Genomic DNA, 22,525 nt, shown 5'->3' with positions numbered 1-22,525 from the left:
TTATTTTGCTTTTAACCAAAGATTGGACAGATGAAAGGCGCTGCCACAATAATACGGAGCCCTGTTGGATTGTAATCCGGCTTTGTTCAGAATTGAGATCAGCCTTTTGCTTTTCCCCACTTTTTTCGGAATGAATTCGGGAGCTGTTTCGAACATGTTTGATGTCGCAGACTTAGTTCGATTAAAATGTGATCACAGCTCACGTTTGTGATCCGCATTCTAGATTACACAGGTGATAGGACGTATATAGATACAGAACTAATTGTCCTCGGTGACCTGCCTTTAGATGTATAGTGACCCGACAAGACGTGTTTGTCTAGTCTAGCAATCTCTATATAGGCCTGTATTATGATCAGGTCTATTTTGTTCCTGGTTTCCTAGTTTTAACCAAGGTGTATTTTTTTTTATTTTTATTTTTTTTTATCTGGTTTTAAACATGTTCGTCTATTTTATTTGAGACTGTGTACTCATTACTACATCGGTTCTAGGTTTAAATGTTATCGCCACGATGTGGCTGAAATATTGCTGATTTAATTTATTCATTCTATGAAAAGCGTTAATTGCTTGCATGTTAATAGTTTTTCTATCCAGCTCAAACTGTACAGTATTTCTCGTTTTGAAGCTCTCAAATCCCTCATTTTGAGTACCATTATATCAAGCAGAGGATAACGGTATATACACAGTTTGAATGTTTCTGCAAGCCAAGCATATACTTCTCCACCAGTATATAATTGGCCGTATATGTTTCTCCACCAGTATATAATTGGCCGTATATACGCCTTCTCCAGTATACAGCTGGCCGTATATACGTCTTCCCCTGTATGCAGTTGGCCGTATATACGTCTTCACCATTATATAATTGGCCGTATATACGTCTTCACCAGTATATCATTGGCCGTATATACTTCCCCACCAGTATATAATTGGCCGTATATACGTCTTCACCAGTATATAATTGGCCGTCTATACGTCTCCACCAGTATATATAATTGGCCGTAAATAATCGCGCACCAACCAGAGCGGTGTGTTGCCCCATCTCTTCCAAATGTAAAAACCAGTTCAACTCTTGTACTGTTAGTTTATTAGCCATAATTAACTCTGAAAGAGGGAAAAATTAAAATCAGTATTAAATCTGAAACAGAGAAAAAAAAGAAAATCAGGATGGTCGCGACTTCTGGGACACACCCTGTATAATTGTGAGGACGTATATACGGCCATTAATATACTGGTGAAGATGTATACACGGCCAATTATATAATGTGAAAGTATATACTTCTACAACGGCATGGTTAGATTGTTAGTTAACAGCATATAGGCTTACTAGAGAATTTTTCACTTACAGTGCATACGATAGCGGCTAACTGGGTTTGTTAATTTAAGGTTGTGTTTGGAACGCCTACATATTCTTTTAGTCCAACATTACAGATTTACCTACAAGAACGCAAAACACATACTCCTGCTTTTTAGTGATTGTACTGTATCATAACTCAACTACAGAATTGCCGTTACTATAAGTGTAATATTACGTGTATATATATATATATATATATATATAATATATATATATATATATATATATAATATATATGTAGTTGAGGTACTGCTGCAGCCATACAGGGGAGTGTACCATGACCTTGGCTTTTTGTAGTTCAGGCTAAGTGCTCTATTCCACGCGTACATTTGCCATCTGTAAGATATGAGACATATATGCACATGTGTACTTGTGTTCAGTACCCGCATCTCTAAGCTTTGTGGAGATGACTAAGGCCGTATGTTTATGGAAACAAATTGTGTTATACTCCTGCAACTGCTGTAATCCCTGGCTAAGCCTATACACACGTTATCAGTCTGGCTCACTGGAGGAAGGGTATAACCTCTATAGATTACAGATTTTATCCAGGAAAATATTTGTGTTTACACTTGGACAGAGTTTACAAAGCTCACAGCTCCTTGTGCACAGCTTTACACCGTCCATATACAACTGAACTACAGCCTCGTAGACTTGTACATCTGTATACGGTGATGGCAGCGATCTGGATCCCCAGCTTACAAAGTAGCAGGATGATGTAGGCCTACGTTGACACAGTTACAGTAAGAGAACAATGCATTCACCTTTTCATCTTCATTCTGTAGTTAACACCGTCACTGTATGTTCTGACCGCCTGTACAATCTGTGACCATGTGAATGAGGCATATAAACATTACCGGTACATTATTATCAGCTCTCTTAGCTGAGTTGAGGTAGGTAACCAAAACTCCACGAAGTCAGCCATATGGCTCTTGTTAACTTCTGGCACAGCTGGCGTCACTCTCGTATATATTGACTAAGCGTAGCAGAATTAGGTATTTCATAGGTTAAATCTTTAGACAGTAAATTTTCAAGCATGGCGGTAAACTGTTAATAACCACAGGTATGTGAAGATTTACAACTATGATCCATGTCAGAACGCGCGTCATATTTTATTGATTTCCGCCTAATATCCCCGAAATGCGTCATATGGCTTAAATGTCTAACTGCAACCACGACTATCTAGACGCACCATTCATTGCCTTATGGAGCGATGGCAATTTTTTTTTTTTTTTTTAATAAATTTGTATGAGTTTAATACAATTCGTGATATTTATGTACCTGTAAATGGGACGCAGTACATTAGAGGTTGCCTTTTTCGCCCATTTACTCAATCGGTGGCCTAGTTAAAGCGTCCAGCTTGAAGTCGGGAGACGCGGGATCAAAATCAGGTCGGATCATACCAAAGACTTCAAATATGATACTTGTTGCTGCCTCGCTTGGCGCTCTGCAATGAACAGTTGGAGATGTCAAACTTTTGGTATATGTGTTGTAGCTATAGTGAAATGTTGTATTTGATGTCTTTCGACTTGTGTGTTTGCCTATATGAAAAGAACACAATAAGCAATGCGCAACTTGTCACAACTGCAATTTGCATTATTTATGTATACATGTAATTGTATATACATGTATTATACCATATTGTATATAGGACCCTGAAATTGGATTGAATACATTGTTGTGAATTTTGTTTTGTGTGCTGTCATATTGTTTTTTGATATGCATATTATTTCAATATATTGTTTTGACAGTCGGGATAAAGGAATGTTATTTGTTGGACGGAAGCGTCATTGCAACGATGGCTTATAGGAGATCAACAGGGGCAGTGGATCCCCCTAGCCATTCCATGATGGCACAGGTCAAAGGTTATATGTACATTACACTGTGTGATATGTATGAAGGATAAGGAACAACGTTAAACTTTTCATACAATATTCAAATAGGTAATATTAATCATAGCATACTTATCATTTAGTGGTTTGAAACGGTTGGACATTAATGCTCAGTATCGCTGTTCTCTCTCCTAATCATTGCTTCAGCAAAGTAAAGTGATACGCACATTCCTCTATATGACAGGAAACTGTATGATGGTAGCGAACAGTACAAACACTATCTCATCAGTCGTGGCACTAATCATATTATGAACACAAACTCATATAAATATGACCGCTTCAAAGGCCTAATGATTACAGCGTCCGCCTTGAAGTCGGGAGACCCCGGGATCAAACCAGGGTCGGGTCATACCAAAGACTTTAAAAATGGTACTTGTTGCTGCCTCGCTTGGTGCTCAGCATTGGGGGGTTAGAGCAGAGAAACATGACTGGTTGGCCCTGTGTCGGTATAATGCGATAGATTGGGATGTCATTGTCTGGTGTCTTCGGCATGATGCTTCAGTGGCGGCAACACTCGCGGCATGGACTCGTCCTGCCAGAAGGAGGCATGGACATACACCTATTGACTCCTAGTCGTCATATATACATACATTGTAAATAAATATATAAATATGTAAACAGGCAAAACCGATTTTTGTAGTATGCTATGTACAGGCAACTTGAGAAAAAGTGTTCAGTGCAAATTTACAGACAGTTACATGATTGAAGTGCGTGGACAAGGTAACAACTACAAGAGCCTTGCTGATTGAATATCAAGAGATATCTTGAGAGACTATGGGTGACCATATACACACGCCAATAGATTGTCTCTGACATGACTGAGGTTGCCTAATGCGTGACCATAATACGCCAGTAGATTGTTGACTGGTGTCATGCGTGAAAATCATACGCCAATAGTTTGTATCTGACAAAGCTGGTGTTATCCGTAACCATACAGTATATATACGCCAATATACTGTCTCTGACATGACTGAGGTAGCCTAATGCGTGACCATAATACGCCAGTAGATTGTTGACTGGTGTCATGCGTGAAAATCATACGCCAATAGTTTGTATCTGACAAAGCTGGTGTTATCCGTAACCATACAGTATACACACGCCAATAGATTGTCTCTGACATGACTGAGGTAGCCTAATGCTTGACCATAATACGCCAGTAGATTGTTGACTGGTGTCATGCGTGAAAATCATACGCCAATAGTTTGTATCTGACAAAGCTGGTGTTATCCGTAACCATACAGTATATATACGCCAATATACTGTCTCTGACATAGCTGAGGTCCTGTGTAGCTATATTATACGCCAACAGCTTCGACCGAAAGGCATTGGCACAGCTCGAACTCGGGTGGGGACATGCATATCAATCCAACCGGCGCTATGTAATTATGAGTGAAAAAATCTTGGATACGGCCTAAAAGCCCAAATTCCCAATACAGCTGCGACGGCGCTTGCATAGAATTTCGTGTCGCCTTGCACTCAGGCCCTTCGCTAAAAGTAAATGATCATAAAGATAACATGCTCAAAAATATGAAATCTTTACATAGGATGTAAAGCATTTGACCGGCCGAAAAACAGACATAATTGCGATCAATTTATAGGGCTGCTTAGCCGAAGCTAATCAGATCAAATCAACCCAGCTTCCTGGTCCCAGTTGTTCGAAAGTGTATTGGCTGAAATTTTAGCCAAGCTCAGCAGCCAATGGAGTTCTCAAAAGTCAAAGCATGACAGCAGCCGTTTTAGTTCATATTTAATATAATGTTATACAATTTTATTTTGGCTAAGTACAAAATTGAAGACTTTGTTTAAAGTTAAATCTGGTATAAAGTCTTAAACCAGTTTTGAAAAACAGGGCACTGTGGTTCAGGCATGGGCTTATAGGCCTGTCATGGAATCCATATATATCTCCATGGCTCTTGTCGGATTCTTCAGTCCATAACGGTGTTCTGTCCTTTATAATGGAAACTTCATCCAGTACATCGTTAAATATGTGCATAGATAAATACATAAATTATTTCATATGGCTCATTAAATATGTGCCTGACTATATAATATGTAAATACTTGGGATCAGGAACCAATAGACCAACATTTTACTGGTGTGGACTTCGTGTAAGCCGACGTTATATGCTGTTTTGTGCGGAATTGAAATGGAATGAAATTTGTGGTATAACCTAATGCCTGACTGTTATACGCCAGTAGATTGCGTTAAAGGTGGTAGTCTAGAACGGTTGTAACATTATATAGCAGACCTTCAGAGACTTATGCGACCAATATCAGGAATGAGGGTGCTCAAGTGCAAGTATTTTCGTTTAAGAATGAATGAATCGGTATACAACGCCACATTGTATATTCAGTTAAGGTATATTTCGACTTTTAAAGGATATACTGAAGAAAGTGTACATGACCGCGGTCATAGTTTGAGGGAATTGAATTGTCCTGATCATATTAACCACATACTCCTTGCCAACGTTCATGACAAACTTCCTGCCTTAATGCCGCAGTCAAACCAGTGAGAGCTGGACTCGAACTCAGGCGAAGGGTTTGTCAGTCGCGTCACGACCTACATGTGCATGTACGCCTTAAACGACTGGCCTCCAAGCCTTAGCACGTGGATCTATTTATGTTACAGTGATGTCTTGTATATATCTGGGCATGTCAATCCCTTTTTAAAGTTTGATGTCCACGGACTCTTAGATGATGTTTTATCTTGTGTTCAGTGATAACCGTAACTTATGAATGCTAGCTCAACGAATGAAACTGACATATGATTTAACAATGTACCAACGTACTGAGCAGGGTTGTACTGCTTGGCAGATTAGTAGGCCTACTTCTTCAGATCAGTGGAGCCACACACGTGCGGCTAATAAATACGAGCATACTATATATAGACAGAATTAATGTCCCTTGATATAACACTATCTTTTCATTTCAGACAGGTGAAGTCTTCACACCCTAAACTGTGACATGATGACGACATTTTGATCAGCTTTATACCTATACGATAAACGAGTTTTCGTGACGAATATAGGGCGTTTTTCTGAAGATAAGACTGATACATGAGCATAGCAAGTATTGTCATGAAACATATGTTGACTTTTCCACGCGATTTGCGGAGTAGCTGATTACATTAGACTTTCCTATATTTACGTATATAGATTTCGATCCTCCCACATACAGCCGTATATGCGGGTATCCTTTAGGCCTATTCTCGAAGCTATGTTCATGTATGTCGATAGACATGATAATACAGTGAAAACCACATCGTGAAGACACATATACCACATTTCTTATTGTAAAATCCCTTCTATCACTTTTTTCCTTCTGTTATATTTTTTGGAAGTTTTAAGTGCACTCTCCATGGTTTTAACGTTTTTCAACACAACTCAACAGTAAAATATAAAGAATTGTGAAAACTTTCACATCAAAACCAATAAGCCCGAACTGGCTTAATGATTTACTTGCTCCATACCTCTTGTTATACAGTATCTCTCGAATTTGCCACTGGTTGCGTGGATCCCGATCGCATATTCAATGTGTACCGTATACCCTTGTTCACTCGGGGATGTTCCCTGTTCTGCATGTCCATGTTAATTAAGTTACAGCAATTCAGAAAATGGAGAAACCTTTTCTTACCGTCCATACATGAAAAGCAGAAATTAAGGCGTGTGTATAATGATAATCGACCGATTTTTTGAACCAGTGAAAATTTGGATAGTTGTGTGGCGGCTGTGACCCAGTTGGTGACAGCTGCAGCCAGCTGACGTGCACTGCTTACCTCCCTTTATCCGTCCATGCTTACTCTCTCCTTACACGCATTATCTCACCAGGCGTACAATCAATACTCGTCTATACTCACCTCACAAAGCGTGTTGATTTAAGCCTTCATATATACATACAACGTGGACAATCTGAAAAACGGAATTTTAAAACCTACTTGGTTAGGATGTGCGAAACGACTGATTATATAAGGTAGGCTTTCACATTGCTACATATATCTACAAACGAACTGCATTTATTCCTGTTGATTTATACACATTCAGGTCAGATGTCATCAAGCTATAGATGGTAATGTGTCACGATCACAAATGGCTATGTTCAGTAACTATATATGGCATAGACTAATGTTTCAGTGATATATATATATATATATATATATATATATATATATATATACGTTGCTTAGTAGTACATAAAAGACTACATCATATAAAGATTAAAACCAGAGTAACGACGACAGTGTGATCATTAACAAATGTTCACACGTAAGCGGTGAAACTAGGCCGCCCATCAGTTTACTACAGTGCTTTATGGTAGCTGCTCACGTAAATGCTTAAACATTAGCAACTTCTAACGCACACTGTAGTGCCAAGAAGGAGTGATGTGATTGTAATTTGTTACACACAAATTTAATAGACAATCACATGAAAACAAAACAAAGGGGCAGCCACGGGGAGGTTTAGTCCACCACCAGAATACAATAACGTTTATGCATGTGTGTGCATTGATAATGATATATTTATAATGATTTAGTAAGGAAATTATAACTTGGATGTAAATACTTAAAAATTAAATTGTGAAAAAGGTATTGGTCTTCCTTATTTATTGGAGATTAATCACGTTATTCCCTGCTTGGCCATTTTTATATATGATACTTTTAAAAAAAAAAATTATTTGGATTACACGCCAAACAGCAGTACCATATTAGTTTTAAGTAAAACTGATCCTTGATCGCACTTCAGAGGTAAACGGCTTTGTGTGATAGGCACATCAGGCACCGCATTAATCTGGTTATGAATTTATATACTGGTATAAGCTAATTCTCCAGTTCGTTTTGGCGTGAAACGTAGAAAATGTTCTGGAAAAAGTATTGATTACTGAGAACATGACGAAACCCGCCTTGCGACAAGCTGCGACAGCTACACTGAAGTGCATGTATATTGACCACCTCAGTTTATAAATTTAGTTTCGCAAGACTCCATCAACGTCGGTGAAATTTCAAGTTCAATTCCGGCTTTGGAGCATTTGTAAAATGCCTGGGTTTTTTTTCATGGGAGCTCGGGAAGAGTATATATACATAAATCTACTGGCAACGTGTCTGTCTTCCCTTAATGCTGAAGGCCAAGCGAGGAAGTTACAACTTCCTCTGTTAAAGGGGGCCTCCGTGGCTCAGTCGGTTAGCGCGCTAGCGCAGCGTAGTGACCCAGAAGCCTCTCACCAATGCGGTCGCTGTGAGTTCAAGACCAGCTCATGCTGGCTTCCTCTCCGGCCGTAAGTGGGAAGGTCTTGCAGCAACCTGTGGATGGTCGTGGGTTTCCACCGGGCTCTGCCCGGTTTCCACCCACCTTAATGCTGGCCGCCGTCGTATAAGTGAAATGTTCTTGAGTACGGCGTAAAACACCAATCAAAAAAAAAAAAAAAAAAAAAATCCTCTGTTAAAGTCTTTGATGCAACCCGAGCCTGGATTGACCCTGGATCTGCCGCCCCCGAAGCGGACGCGGACAACAGAGCTATGGGGGCAGGTACTGTTTGCATTGATTCCAGATGTTCTATGACTTGGTCATAAGCTGCATATGTTCATATGTATTGGCTTCTGACTTGAGAGTCGAAATATCATCTTAATGCTATAGTATAGCAATAAACATTTGATTATCCAAAGTATGAAATACTAGTACTTGTGATGCATTCTCTGATCGAATTGTAATTCATTACCAACATACTTTCGACTATCAACTTAAGATCAAACCGTTAAATTTGTCTGTCTGTCACTTTTTTCTCATTCTTTGTAGACTGCATTAGAAATGTACTGTTACACCGTTGTGTAAACTGTTTTTGCTTAGTTATATGGGTTCAATACAAATTTGGGTTATGAGTGGTATACGAGCTATTTTGTTGTTTTGCACCAAAGCACATTTAGGATAGCCCAAGAAAGTGATAAGAAATTGCCATGCGTATGTTTTGAAAAGCAGACCAACTGCATGGATATGAAAGACTACAGCATGGGGAGTAATACCAGCAGCCGTGAGAGTGTGCTAGGAGTCAAATATTATCACACATAAACGGTACAATCTGACTTCTGGGCAAATTACCTAGCTGTTCATGTAAATGCTTAAATAGTAGTTTCATTACATTAAGCAGGATTGGGTAAAAGAACATTTTTTGGACGTCTGTGGTCTAGAATTACACTAAAATGACATGTTGTGGCTACATTAACTGAACAATAACATAAAAACAAAGCAGAGAGACATTTGGTCATATATGTGCTTAACTGTATACAGCAGAGATTGAGATATTCTGTATGGTACGTTAAACAACCCATGTATAGCAAAGGCTGTCAAAGATATTTATCTACCTTCGCTGGATTTAAATGAGACTACAGATTCTGATGGTACATCTTGTGTGAACTTTTTGTTCAAAGACCAACTGAAAGGTTTCCTCTCACGCCGACTTTACGTCAAGAGAGAGAGTTTCAACTTTGACATTGTGAATTATCCTTACTTGGACAGCAGTATACGGGAGTGTCCTGCAAATGGCGTGTACATATCTCACCTTGTAGCATGCGTTAGATCCTGTATGTTATGCGAAGATTTCAAGGTTATACCATCAACGCCTTCACTCTAAGTTTTACAATGAGGATAATTCTCTTGTAAGTAGCAATCTGTTCTCTGGTACTCTACTTCATAACTGTGTCTAATTTCGCTTAACCCGGGGCTAGAGCCCGTATATTCCTTGTGTTGATTTGCAAGCAAATCGCAACTGAGATACATATTTCATTATCGACAACTTACAAACCAACCTGGTACGCGATTCGGATATTGATTTCACCCATTCGCCGAGAACATTTCTTGCCTTTTTTCAATATCATGAATTTCATACTTTATATAATTCCTCAGTTCTTTCGTGGTTTGCGTTGAACTGACTGGTATACGAATGTCTGTTTTGACGCCTAGATTGTAAAGAATGTATTCTTTAATCAGTCAATAGAGAATGAGTAGTACTGTAGATATATTGATGTACGTACCATCTTTGCACGAACAGGGGTCCCAGTGGTTGAGCGGTAAGCGTGCTATCGCAATAAAGACATGTTTGTGTTCATGTTTTATACAAAAAGCGAATCACAGAAATAATTATTAACCATCAATTGTTACAAGTGAAATAACTTTTAAAAAATCTGAAAACAATTTAAATATTAATGATATAAACTTTTTGCTTGTTTTAATCGAAGTTGCTGCCAGCATTGCCGATTCTATTTTATTTGAAGCATGCAGTGACTTTATTCAGGCATCTTAATTGGTCTACCAAAAAAGGTTCTCGAGAGATGAAAGAAAAAGCCAGCGATAATTGTTTCCCTGATCAGAATTCCATGCATAACTAATGCGAATGTTTCAGTCATTATACAAAATGCATGGACGCAACAGAGAATTAACGTAAGTTTCAGAATTTAGCCTTGTAGGCGTTTGAATCATCTTTGCCCTCCCTACAAGAACAGCTGTTTCTCTGCTAATGATGGCGGCATCAAGGAGATCAATGAGGCTACTGACAAAACTGTGAAAGTCGCAAAAGCAGGTGTGGCTTTTACACCCAAGGCTAATTTTGCCCGAAGGATGCTGCTGTCATAATGTGCATCCGAACAGCTACCCCTTAGGATACTCATCAACAACAAGATCAAAATTCCTAAGAACTGTGACATTTCGTAAATAGTCGATGTCTTCTTGCACTCGTTCCTGTCATTCAGGCAATTTCACATGATGAAAGACAGAACGACTGGTAGAGCTACGTGTAACAACTGAACCTCATATAAAAGAATTCTGTCAGAATTTTTAAAACTCTTTCACCTCATGACGAGAAGGAAGCTGATCCAAAATGGACATTTGCTCTAAATTGTCCACTCTTTTTCACATGTAATGTTTGCATCTCATTTTGCAGTATATTCAGATTTGTTTTTAATAAGCAAATAAATCACTGTAACCATAAATTCACATATCCATGCCTCTCATGAAGGGCATTTGGTGTGGGATTCAGAAAGCGATTTGGGTTGACGCGGCGTCATGCTCCCCACAGATACTTCTTTGCATTGTTAATGCTACTCAAGAACGTTTACCGGTATATATACAGTGCAACAAAAATAAGTTCCCCCCCACCAAAAAAAAACGTTGCCTGATATCGCCTGTGGTGTGTACCAGATTGCAATAAAATTTTGCACACACCATCCTAGTAATCCGGCGGACGTGGTATTGAAGGATTAAAGTCCAGGTGCAGTTGTGCGCTAATGAGCATGCGTAAAGTGAAAATCGGTCGATTTTAAAAATTTCATAAAAGGAATCAAGCAGATTTTTCAACGGAAGTTCTTTATTTTATCACAGAATTCGATCATTTTCTCTCGATGAGCATTAATTATCAAAAGCGTGTGTAGCCGCCACGAGATTGTATCACATTTCGACAACACACTCGCATTGTGTTGATGAGGCGTGCGATCCGACGTTGCGGCATGGCTAACCACTCTTCCTGAAGGCGGCGTCTCAAAAAATCCAGAGTGGACTCTATCCCAACTCGACGATAGACTGGTTCTTTCAACTGATTCCAAAGATGTTCGATGGGGTTGAGATCCGGAGAACACGCGGGCCACTAGATCCGGTCAATGCATTCAGTTTGGAAGAAAGTCATTCACAATCATTGCACGACGTGTACGTGCATTGTCGTCCATGAAAACAAACCCATCTCCAACGCCCGCTGCGTAGGGCAAAACATGCGGTCTGAGAACTTGTGCAACGTAGCCAGCAGCGTTCAAGTTTCTGTCAATAGGAACCAGATCGGTGCTGCCTGTCAAACTGATGCCTGCCCAGACCATAACGCTGGAACCACCAAAGGCCGTTACTGGCTGCACGCATGCTGTTCATCCTGCCGACGCCACACACGTCTCCTAGCGTCAGCGTGACGGAGACACACACGCCTTTCGTCGGTGAAAAGAACGTTGCCCCATTGCCGTCTAGTCCATCGAACGTGATTTGTTGCTCCATGGCGGAGCAACAAGACTTTCTTCACCAGCCGTCTGGGACGTACTCGGACGGCTTTTAGACGTCTTCTGATTGTTTGGGCACTCAACCGTCTCGCCCGACACCAGCATGCTCTCTAACCTCTGGTGCTGAAATTCAAAATGGATGTCAAGTGACACGAGGAGAAAGTTGAATCCGCGCTAGAGTCGAAAATGGCATTGGTTTTTTTTTTGTGTGGCACTCTCAGACCCTTCTACGTGATGTCCTCCTGTTCCTTAGTGCAACGTTTACGATTCGCCGATCTTGTTTTTGTGTGGTTGCCCAGGACCTTCCACTTCTTGGCAGGTCCTTGGCATCTCCTGATGCGAGAAACTTCTCTCGCAATTTCCGAATGGCGTTTGGTGTCATCCCCATTCGACGTGCAATCTGTTTTACAGGGGGTGTTAGCCTCCAAAATGCGAATTGCAATTGACCATCTCAGATCTGATGTATAACCGCATGAATTTCTTGTGGTGTGTGTCTTGTCTTTAATGCCCTCCCGCACGAATATTTCAGGACTGGTAACACGAATTCTCTGATGAAATCAAAATTTGGCGATGAAAAATCTGGTTGACTCCTTTTATGAAATTTTCAAAATGGACCGATTTTCAGTTTGCGCATACCCATTAGCCCACAACTGCACCTGGACGTTAATCCTTGATACACCACGTCCGTTGGATTACTGGGATGGTGTGCACAAAATTTCACTGCGGTCTGGTACATGTTAAGGGAGATATCAAACAACGTTTTGGGGAGAACTTACTTTTGTTGCACATTTTATTTGGGAAAGCTGCTTGGTAGTTGTCTCCCTTTTGCCAGTATATATGATAATCCTACTTGCAAGTCTGGAGAGTTATCAATCGAGATGCAGTAAAACTAGATAACTTAAATGTTGATACCATACAAATGATATTGCTAAATTTGTTATGGAAGAATAAAACGCTTTGCTAAAATCGCTCAATCACGAGAAAAGTCATTTGTTTGTTTTTTCCCGAAATATAGCGTTGCTAACTTACTGACGGATATGTAAGTATTTCAGAAAATTAGAGAACATCACAAATAGCAAAAAAGAACAACCAACCCACGTGTTTGTTTAGAGTTCGAATCCGGCTGCTGATAACTTTTGTTCGTCGTTAATTGCTCGATCAACCTTCTCTCAGAATGAAATCCCTGAATTTATCATCGTGTTCGCAAATAATATCACATAAGTAGAAACCCTGATATCTCACCACATATGCTTGCGTTTATATTATTCATATTACAAAATGAGTGACTGATTCACTGATTCACTGATTGGTTGACAGAACTAAATTATCAACACAACTGCTACTTATATTTATAAATATAAATAAATTGTGTTAAGATGTTTATAATCTCAAACTATATGTATTTATGCCTTTCTAGGTGCTGTTGGTGAATCTCACGTCTGCGACAGAATGTCTATCGGTACCATCAGGCTGACCTGGACTTTGGCTTTACTGTCCATGTTCCTTCACTACACGCGTGGTGCGGATATGTGTGCAGCACCACCCACCATACACGTGGATACCACAGTATCCGCGAACACTCACTTACTGCTCCGCATCACCAGCACCAGCGGGGAGGATTGTTTGCAGTACTGCTGCGTCTACGGTTAGTATCAAATCTACATACAGTATATTGTTTACAAGGAATAAAACTAAAGTTTAGTTTAAACCAAATTTATTGTTTATCTCTCACGATGACTTCACGCCATTCATGCCATGATGGTGAAAATAACCCTATCACTTCTTTTAATTTAGGTATATCAAGACCTTGACTCATAAGGTCACATGTTCGAATCCCGTTCTCGCTTTTTATTTGGCTTAGTGTGTCCAAGTATATAGTATCCACACAGCAGCATAATTGTTTTGGAATTAAAGTTATATAACCGTGTAAGTCCTTTTTTTAGGGCGTATGCTTAGCTCTATAGCAAACTACATGATACATCTTGGGTATCATGCAGTTGCACTACCATAATTGTCATGCAGTCTGTATTAAATCTGATTTTGCCTATTCCTCTGAGTATTGCATTGAGTAAAGCTGGCCACAGTTTAATCAATAAATCGATGATCTTCAAATTAAAAGAACAGTATTCGGACAGCTGCATGAGTTGTCTGATAATGACATCCCACTTACAGGATGTCTGATGGAGATCTTTGTGTTTCCTCATATATGAAAAATTTTGAATAATTTGCAGATAATACCTAATACTCAACCTTTAACCTTTTGTGCAAAAGGACACATAAGGCTCAACTTTCCTCTTCATTCAGCCATTGGTAAAATTCCATGGTTTGAATGCACTCAGAAATCCTAGATCGGGAAACTGTTAATTGTATATTGTAAGATTTATTAACGTTTCCAAGGCTGCAGCTTCCCAGCCAAAATGTTGCGTGGCATTTGTAAGTACGTCTTTTTGTCCCTGAAGATTGAATGCTTCGCACCAGTGACCAGCTGAGCGAAATGAGACATGAAGTTTATTGATTGCTGATATAGTTAATTATGGATACATATAAATAATATAAATTAAGCCTATTCGGAAGTGAAAAGAAAGTTATTGGATGGGGCAAAATTATTTGAAAATTTATTAATTTGCACGTTATATATACGTGTGTGTGTATATATATCTTCAGCCGTGCGATGACCAGATTAAATATGTCCGTGTGGATAAACAAAAGCATATATATCTAAAGGTGGACGTACGTATACTGGAATTCATCATTAGGCTTCCCCTACACAAAACGATTACTTTTGATGTCTGTGTAAACGAAGGCCAACATGGTGGGTGTTTAAATAGAATTACTTGTAAAAAGCAATCGTCGTCTTTCTGTACAACAACATAGAAAAAAAGCCATAATATATCCTCAGCGACAATTCAAACGAATTGGAAACCTTTTTGTTTTTCAGGTGCCATTATCAGTATCCGGTGCAAGTGTTTATTAAATTAATAGAAGCAAAAAGGAGAAAAGGATGTTGGCTAATTAATAGGACAGAGTATTCTTTTCAGGTACACATGAACATGTGTTTGACGCTAACAGACATGCGCACGTAATTGCATAGGCATCAAATGAAATATAAAATAAAAAGACATGGTTTCAAATTCCAAGCGGAATTCGCTGCAGGCTGTTTTGTTATTATAAATAATCTTTTACATAGTTTATTTGGTGCGAGATGTGTGTACAGTGGTCGCCTGGATATGATGGTATCAGATTATTGCGCACGAATTGAAAATTAAACGCGAAGCGTAATACAAAAAAAGAGCGAAATCTTTGGTTGATACGAACAGATTCATTGCTACAAACAACCCACGACGCTGCCTGGAAGGGCATTTGTTTTCAAAGAGCTATTACCAAACGCATATCCACGCAATGTCTGTTGCACTGTGGCCTTTCAACAGCTTCTTTTGTAATCGCTATGGATGAAAAATGTGGTACTTGTCCTTTAAAGAAGCACGTGTACTGTAGCACACCTGCTGATGAGGATATCATCTCGCGAGATCGGATATATAACCTCCACCAGTCAAGTAGGACTCTGTAGTGATTTAGGGTAAGTGGCGCGCCAGGGTGAAATGTCTTTTCAGGGTGTAGACACGAAAGTATACGGTTGTAAATGAACATACAAGCGTTAATGATGGTGTACATCAGGTAAATAGACATTTCCCTTGTCTGCACGCAAATTTACTGGGTAACAGTCAGTAGTAGCCTTCCATCGACCACCACTTTATTGCGCAAGGTGGGAGAGGCTCATCAAAATCCCCGCATTTGTCTTCCGGGGAAACGGCACTAAAACAAGTCCTGTCTATTGCCGTGGTAAAAATTAACATTTCCTCCTATAAACCAATCCATCAATCAGATAACCAAACCAGAAGGCAGATAAAACAAAGCTTGCAAGTACGGGGTAATACTTATATTTTAGGTCTAATTTCTTTGATGTGTACCAGTGTGTTAGATATATTCCAAAACAAACATATTTGATCCCCTTTCGTTATGCAATCATGGGCGATACAGAGGAAATAAAATATATAATATTTGAGATATTAAGATGGGATCTACGACATGTATCTTAAACTGCATCCCACATTATCTCATCTATATGTGGTCACTTTCCACAATTTACCAAACTTTACATAACGCGCATGTCTATGTAAAGTACTAACTGACATTCTGAAGAACGCCTCTTTTCTGTATTTTGGGGTTTCATTGTTTTATTTATATTTCACTTTCCACAGATGGTTGTTCGGTTGCACTCTTCTCCTCCGTGGATAACAGGTGTGATCTACTGACCTGTCCCTCGGACAACCTGTGTGTGGGAGCCCCTCAGCCGGCCACGACCTTATATTTGATTTCAGACAACGTGCCGGACGTGCTTCTACACAATCAGATTCGTCAATTGGATTCAACAACAACAACAGGCGCAAAGACGCTGGCGCCAGAGACGTCGCCGGAAAGTTCCACGTCGTCTACGGCGACAAACGCAAATACCGGCTCTGCAACAACGGTTGCAACAACAGAAGCAGTAGAAACAGAGACAGTAGCCACAGAGAAAGCAGCAACCGACACAGTAGCAGCAGAGGCAACAGCAACGGAAGCGGTAGCAACAGAGGCAGCAGCAACAGAAGTAGCAGCAACAACTGCCTTGCAAACCCCACCGCCCACCCAACTTAGCACGGACGCGACTCAGGTCACCCCAGAGGCAACATCAACGATTTCAAACTTATCCTCCAATACGCTTCAAACAGCTACTGCAAGTACCAGTTTGCCAGCTACAGAGACGGAGACGACATTACGCGTCACAGAATCTACGCCACCCAATCAGACAAAAACGACATCACTTGCTACTACCGAAGCTCTAAACGCCACGGACGCTGCAAGCGTAACGGAGTCACCGAGCGTAACGGAGTCACCGAGCGTAACGGAGTCACCAAGCGTCACATCGTCAACTGAAGAAACCACTCCACACACAAATGTAACCCCACCACCTTCGAATTCCCCAACGACCGCGTCCCTTAATGTCAGCCGTGGAACTGATACAGTTTCAGGTAGGGTGGTTGATGGGCAAACTGTTTTTGCCGAAAAACGGCAGTGGTCAAGGGACTGGCGAAGGAAACATTTTCAAGAACACTTGCCAGTCACACACCCGCTTGACAGCTCACTTGTGGATGATATTTTTTCTGATATTTATGGTGGCGGTGATAGTAAACTTGGTGGAGGGAATGGGTTTTCACGAACTAATTCTCGTCCCTGGGGTGAGAAAAGTAAAACAGAACTTGCTCAACACAGATCAGAGTCTTTGGTGTCCAACAATGGTCACGGAAACCAAGCTCATGGAGACCCCCTCGGGACTTACCCGGTCCCCCTAATACACCCCTCAAGCCATCCCATGAAACACGATGGCAAGCCTGTCTTCCTAACACCTCCCAAATATTTCCCTTACCCTATTCCTCACAAGATTGGTGGAGGTAAATCCCCCGTGGTCCAAGGTAGGAATCCCAGCAGAGAACTTTTCCTGATAAATAGCAATCTGAAAACAATTAAAGTTGTTGAGTGTTCTGCTGAGGCTTTGGAACATTTCAATTTGGCTTAACTGGGCCCTGATCATTGAAGCCATAACGGGTAAGGTTGATTGTAACTATTATGGCAACCCATGTCAGGGACATGATAGTTACAATCAACCTATGATCTCTTAGTGGAACGGGTCATGGTGTAGAGATTGTAGTATCTTGACAACAATGCGGGAACTCTCAGATGACACAAACGACCTTGCCCTTGACCCGAGGAAGGTCGCGTGTTCGAATCCAACTCATGTTGGCCTGGTGAAGATCAGCGGTTTAAACCGGCATTCTTCCCATAAACTTGAGCATCGTCATGTATATGTGAGTGAAAAATTCCTGAGCACAACGTTAAATACCGATAAAATAGATTAATGAAGAAATAAAATGCAACGGTGTACTCTTGCAGTAAATGTTCTCTTTTGTACTTTGAGAGCATAATCTTCCCTTACAATGATAGGTTGAGTCAGTCACAAAATGCATTGGTAAAATGAGTCCCTAGTAGTCAGCGATCACTTTCTGGAACTGGCACAAAATTACTCGAAATCCTTCTCTCTCTCCAAGCGTTTTTTCTTTTATATATATGTAACTGACGTTGCCTGAGCTAGACAGCGATAAGCTGTTGGGCTTTATATTATATCACAGACGAACACTGGCTTCTGGTGAAATCGAGATACGCTGGCTATTTAAGGTAGCAAAGTAGGCCCGTTATAGTTGTTATCTACAGACATTTAGCTTCTTATAATTCATTAAACGGTAGAATTAAGATTCTTGTAAGATTTTTAGATGTTGGATATTTTGTTCTTGAGTCTGACAGTTTCCAGTGCTTTATTTTTGTTGAAGGAACTACTACTCAGCAGCCAACAACCAAAAGGCAGACAAGTATCACTGCCCTTACCTCCGCCCCGTCATCAAATGATTCATCTTCTACAGCAACAACTGTTACCCATTCCGATTCTCCAACAACTGTGATCTCAACCGTGTCTCCACCGACCACCTCGACGACGGCAGGCACTACGACGTCCTCCGGGTCTGAGGCAACAGTTACTCCTGGAAACAACGGGACGTCTTACACAACGGGCAGTCAGACTACCGACACGACGTCATCCGGGACGACGGGAACAACAACAGCAGTGGTGCCAGCAACGGGTGCGAATCTCTTTTGCGTTTTCCGGGGGATATGTATACTGGCTATGAATATTCGTGTACAACACCTGAGGGGCACATATTAGAGCAATAATTTATAGAGTCTGTTAATTGGAGATCCATGTGTTTGCCTTTCTGTTCCTCTATACTTATATTTCCGACGACATGCCTTGGTTCAAGGGGGTCAAATGATTGTGTACAGGGGGTAAGGAGTAGAAAATTGGCTTACTGAGGCTAGTGTGGGTGGGAGACATCTCAATATAGGTATCTCTACCCTAAGAGTTTATCGAAGGTCACAAAATACTATCCGAGAATAAAAGTATTCATTTGAGATCAGACGAAGCGAGCAAAAGATTTTACTGTGATGTACCAAAATGTCCTCGTGTCCATAAATGGGTTGGCGGATCCAAAGAATGTTTAGTTTTGAGTTTTTATACAAAATAATTTTAAAAAAATTTCTGGGAAATGTACAGGGTCTGTTTGTTTGATTACTTGTTTCATTTGGGCTTCACGTTGCTTTTAACATTAATTTGTCCATTACACGACGGTTTCTCCTTGTAGCAGGTCGATCTACGCACCAAAATATGTTACGTGCTGCATCACTGGAATGCCATGCCAAAGACATTAGGCATCACGCCCAACCCAGTCACAGTTAGCTGATACTGTGGTCCTGTACCAGTACTGGACCTTTCCGCTTGTTCTATTGAGGGCCATCCTAGATTGCCCACTCAAAACTAGTTCATTTAATATTGAATAAAAATATATCACTACAAGTTTCTTGGTGGACTCGAACCTGCAACCGTAGTGGTTAGGGTCGCCACAATATGGCTAAAATATTGTCGACGTGGCGTTATACCACAATCATTCATTTTATAGTCATGACGGATCGGCTGTGCTGAGAACAACACTTAAAATGAAAAAGAAAACTCACGGGACTGTCTGTATGTCACCTGGATAAATATAATCAGCTACTTGGCATTTCAGTCCTTTTAATTTTGCGTTTTCCACTTTTTTCCTTAACTATAGATTCAGCGGAATCCACAGAATCGACCATTTCCGTGAGCGCTGGGAGCACTCCTCTGATAAGTGCCAACGATTCCTTGGCCGATATTGCCATCGAGGCGAATGATAAGGCGATGTCTGCCGCGCTCATTGCTGCCCTCTCCTTCGGAATCCTATTCTTTGCTGCTGTGATAGTGTTGCTAAGCAAACGCCTATATGACGGCTGGCAAAGGCGGCATTACTCCCGCGTAGACTACCTGGTCAACGGCATGTACAACTAAAACTTCCAGCAGCGGCCAGTGAACTGTGGATAGTGTGCTTTTATTTTTAGGAGCCATTTTTTAAAGGATTTTACTTTCAATATCATTCATCAACCGGTGTGGTCAATTATAAAGCCGTGCAATATGACCATACTTGTTGTGTTTTTGGTTTTGAAGTTTGATAACCATGTTGTATATTTCCCTTTTAAAATACGCTGTTTAAATTTTCTCTCATAGTTCAATTTACGTTCATAACATTTTGGTGCAGCTTTAAATGAGTTTAAACGATTTATCAAGTATGAAGCCTATATAGGAAGTGTTGTATCAGTGGTCTCTGATTGTGATACATTTTAAACTTTGTAAAAGGTTTCTGACGAATTGCATAAGCTGACGTCACCACAACTTCCGGATTACTTGTACACGATTATACCAGAACACTTACTCTTAAATCAGTCAAGTCTGTCCTGTGGGTCAGGGCTAAAAAGTTGTCGATATAAAATTTCACTGTGTTGGAACGTATGTGTGGGTGGCAGGATTACCACGACAGAAACATGACAAGACTAATTGAAAGAGCGAGTCTCTACAGGGTCAGAATATGCCAATGACCAGGATTAATTAAGGCTGTATATAGCGCAGGAGGAACACAGAATAAGTTAATCAGTTTAAGCGAGCACCTTGCAATTCTCCTGCGAGTATCTAACCTAATTACGCAGTCTCCATCGCGAGTTGAATGCCAGTTAGCTTGAGAATTAAGTGAGCAATAAGCGGGGTTATGTTGAACTATGATTTAATTGTTTATAGTTGATGAAGTCGTCGTTATTTAGGTGGTCACGGGTGGGCGGGGGTCATCGCATAGAGGTAAGCGGTTAGTAGGCCAAGTGTGTAGTGGTCATGCATGTATGAATGGGCTACAGACACGCTGTCCAGATACTTCTCTTTGTCAAAGCAGCTATTTACAGATGTAGTGTAGTGCTGTTTAACAGTTATTTGACTGAGATATACATAATTGACGGAGTTCTTGATTCCAGAGAATCACAAAGTTTTCTTTCTGAATAAAACATTGACATATGTATTTTACCGCAATGCGGATTGTATTAACTGATCTTAATATCTGGACATATGCAAGCTAACATTGTAATCCAGATATGCAAATAATGCCAATTGAACTCCGCATTGTTTTTAGTACGTATATAGGGTTTTGAGCGTCACTTACCTATGCAAGAATGTGATTCTGTTTTGTATATAATTAAGGATTAACGGAGGTTAATATTTAGTGCACCTTTATGGATGATTATGTTGACACATAGCTTGCCTATGTTTCGTTTCTAGCAAATCTAAATTTATTCAACATCGCACAAATATTGGTAGGCCTAGTACATGCTATTTGAAGGTATTCATCAATGGTTGTTTTCCGGCGACTAATCGGTCATTGTAAATGTGTAAAATAAAATGGGATTTTGCTATAAGCTGATGTCATTGCCGTGTGTGGGTTTATCTGCTTTTTGCAGGATAGAGCGCCTATCGCTGTCTGCATAGGACAGAAATGTCGACGGGTAGAGCTTCCGTTTGGTCTATTGTACGAAGACCCTTTTGGTACAATAGAAAAAATTTGCTGGCTATATCCTGTGTGTGGCAATCACGGGGAACTAACAAGCTTCATCCATGGCTACAAATGGCCTGGAAGTCCACTGAGTAGCAGTCACATATGTTAAACGAACTGAATCATGGTGAGGTATTCCCGCTGATATTATGAGCGTACAGTCATACATACACGCGTCAGTGTTTTCTCAGTTTTACTAATACAATTTCTCACAGTTTTAGACGGGGTGAAAATATGATGGACTTGCAAGGAAAAAACATGTCTGTAAACACGACGTCAATAGATAATCATTCATTCGAGAGAGAAAGTATGTTGCATCAGAATGAAGCCAGCAGTGTCTCTGTGGCTAATGATCAAAGTATACACAGAGATCCATGAAGATGCACAGGGTTCATTCGTCTGCAATACGTGATGCGCGTAATATTTGGAAACAGTTCACGCGAAATTCAAATCTGTTTCTTTTTCATGAAGACTGAAAAAGCCGCTCAGGATGAATCCTTAGCTACACACAAGTTGCACTACCAGAAGGCACTTGCAGAAAATAACAAAGTCCTGGAGTTGCCATGCACCGTGACGATAAAAAACTCTCTCATAATGTTCAATATTTACCCCAGCATTATGATTTCCATTATAGTTTATTAATACCGTCAGCTTTTATTTTCATATTTATTCTCATGTGGTCG

The 22,525-nt window shown here is 40.3% G+C and overlaps 1 protein-coding gene across 2 annotated transcripts; it reads left to right on the top strand.

Annotated features, from left to right (window-relative positions):
- Window positions 1-1,843: 1,843 nt before the first annotated feature.
- On the top strand, window positions 1,844-21,691 carry LOC135480009 (mucin-2-like). 2 transcript variants are annotated; one of them, XM_064759818.1, is made up of 5 exons: window positions 1,844-2,091; window positions 13,673-13,900; window positions 16,515-17,324; window positions 18,678-18,983; window positions 20,007-21,691. In XM_064759818.1, the coding sequence occupies exons 2-5, from the start codon at window positions 13,705-13,707 to the stop codon at window positions 20,261-20,263; spliced, it is 1,569 nt and encodes a 522-aa protein (XP_064615888.1). In that variant the 5' UTR covers window positions 1,844-2,091; window positions 13,673-13,704; the 3' UTR covers window positions 20,264-21,691. The 2 variants fall into 2 exon arrangements, with proteins under 2 accessions (XP_064615888.1, XP_064615887.1); XM_064759817.1 differs by lacking the exon at window positions 1,844-2,091 and adding an exon at window positions 7,074-7,208.
- The last annotated feature ends 834 nt before the right edge of the window (window positions 21,692-22,525 follow it).

Source organism: Liolophura sinensis, chromosome 1, assembly GCF_032854445.1.
Source record: "Liolophura sinensis isolate JHLJ2023 chromosome 1, CUHK_Ljap_v2, whole genome shotgun sequence".
Classification (NCBI taxonomy): Eukaryota; Metazoa; Mollusca; class Polyplacophora; order Chitonida; family Chitonidae; genus Liolophura; species Liolophura sinensis.
This window is presented reverse-complemented; position numbering and strand designations above follow the sequence as displayed.

Excerpts from the sequence above, each read along its gene's own strand:
- LOC135480009 (XM_064759818.1), top strand. The coding sequence starts at position 13,705 with ATGTCTATCGGTACCATCAGGCTGACCTGGACTTTGGCTTTACTGTCC. Across the intron at positions 13,901-16,514 it reads GCAGTACTGCTGCGTCTACG|ATGGTTGTTCGGTTGCACTC; the intron begins GTTAGTATCAAA and ends CACTTTCCACAG. Across the intron at positions 18,984-20,006 it reads AGCAGTGGTGCCAGCAACGG|ATTCAGCGGAATCCACAGAA; the intron begins GTGCGAATCTCT and ends CCTTAACTATAG.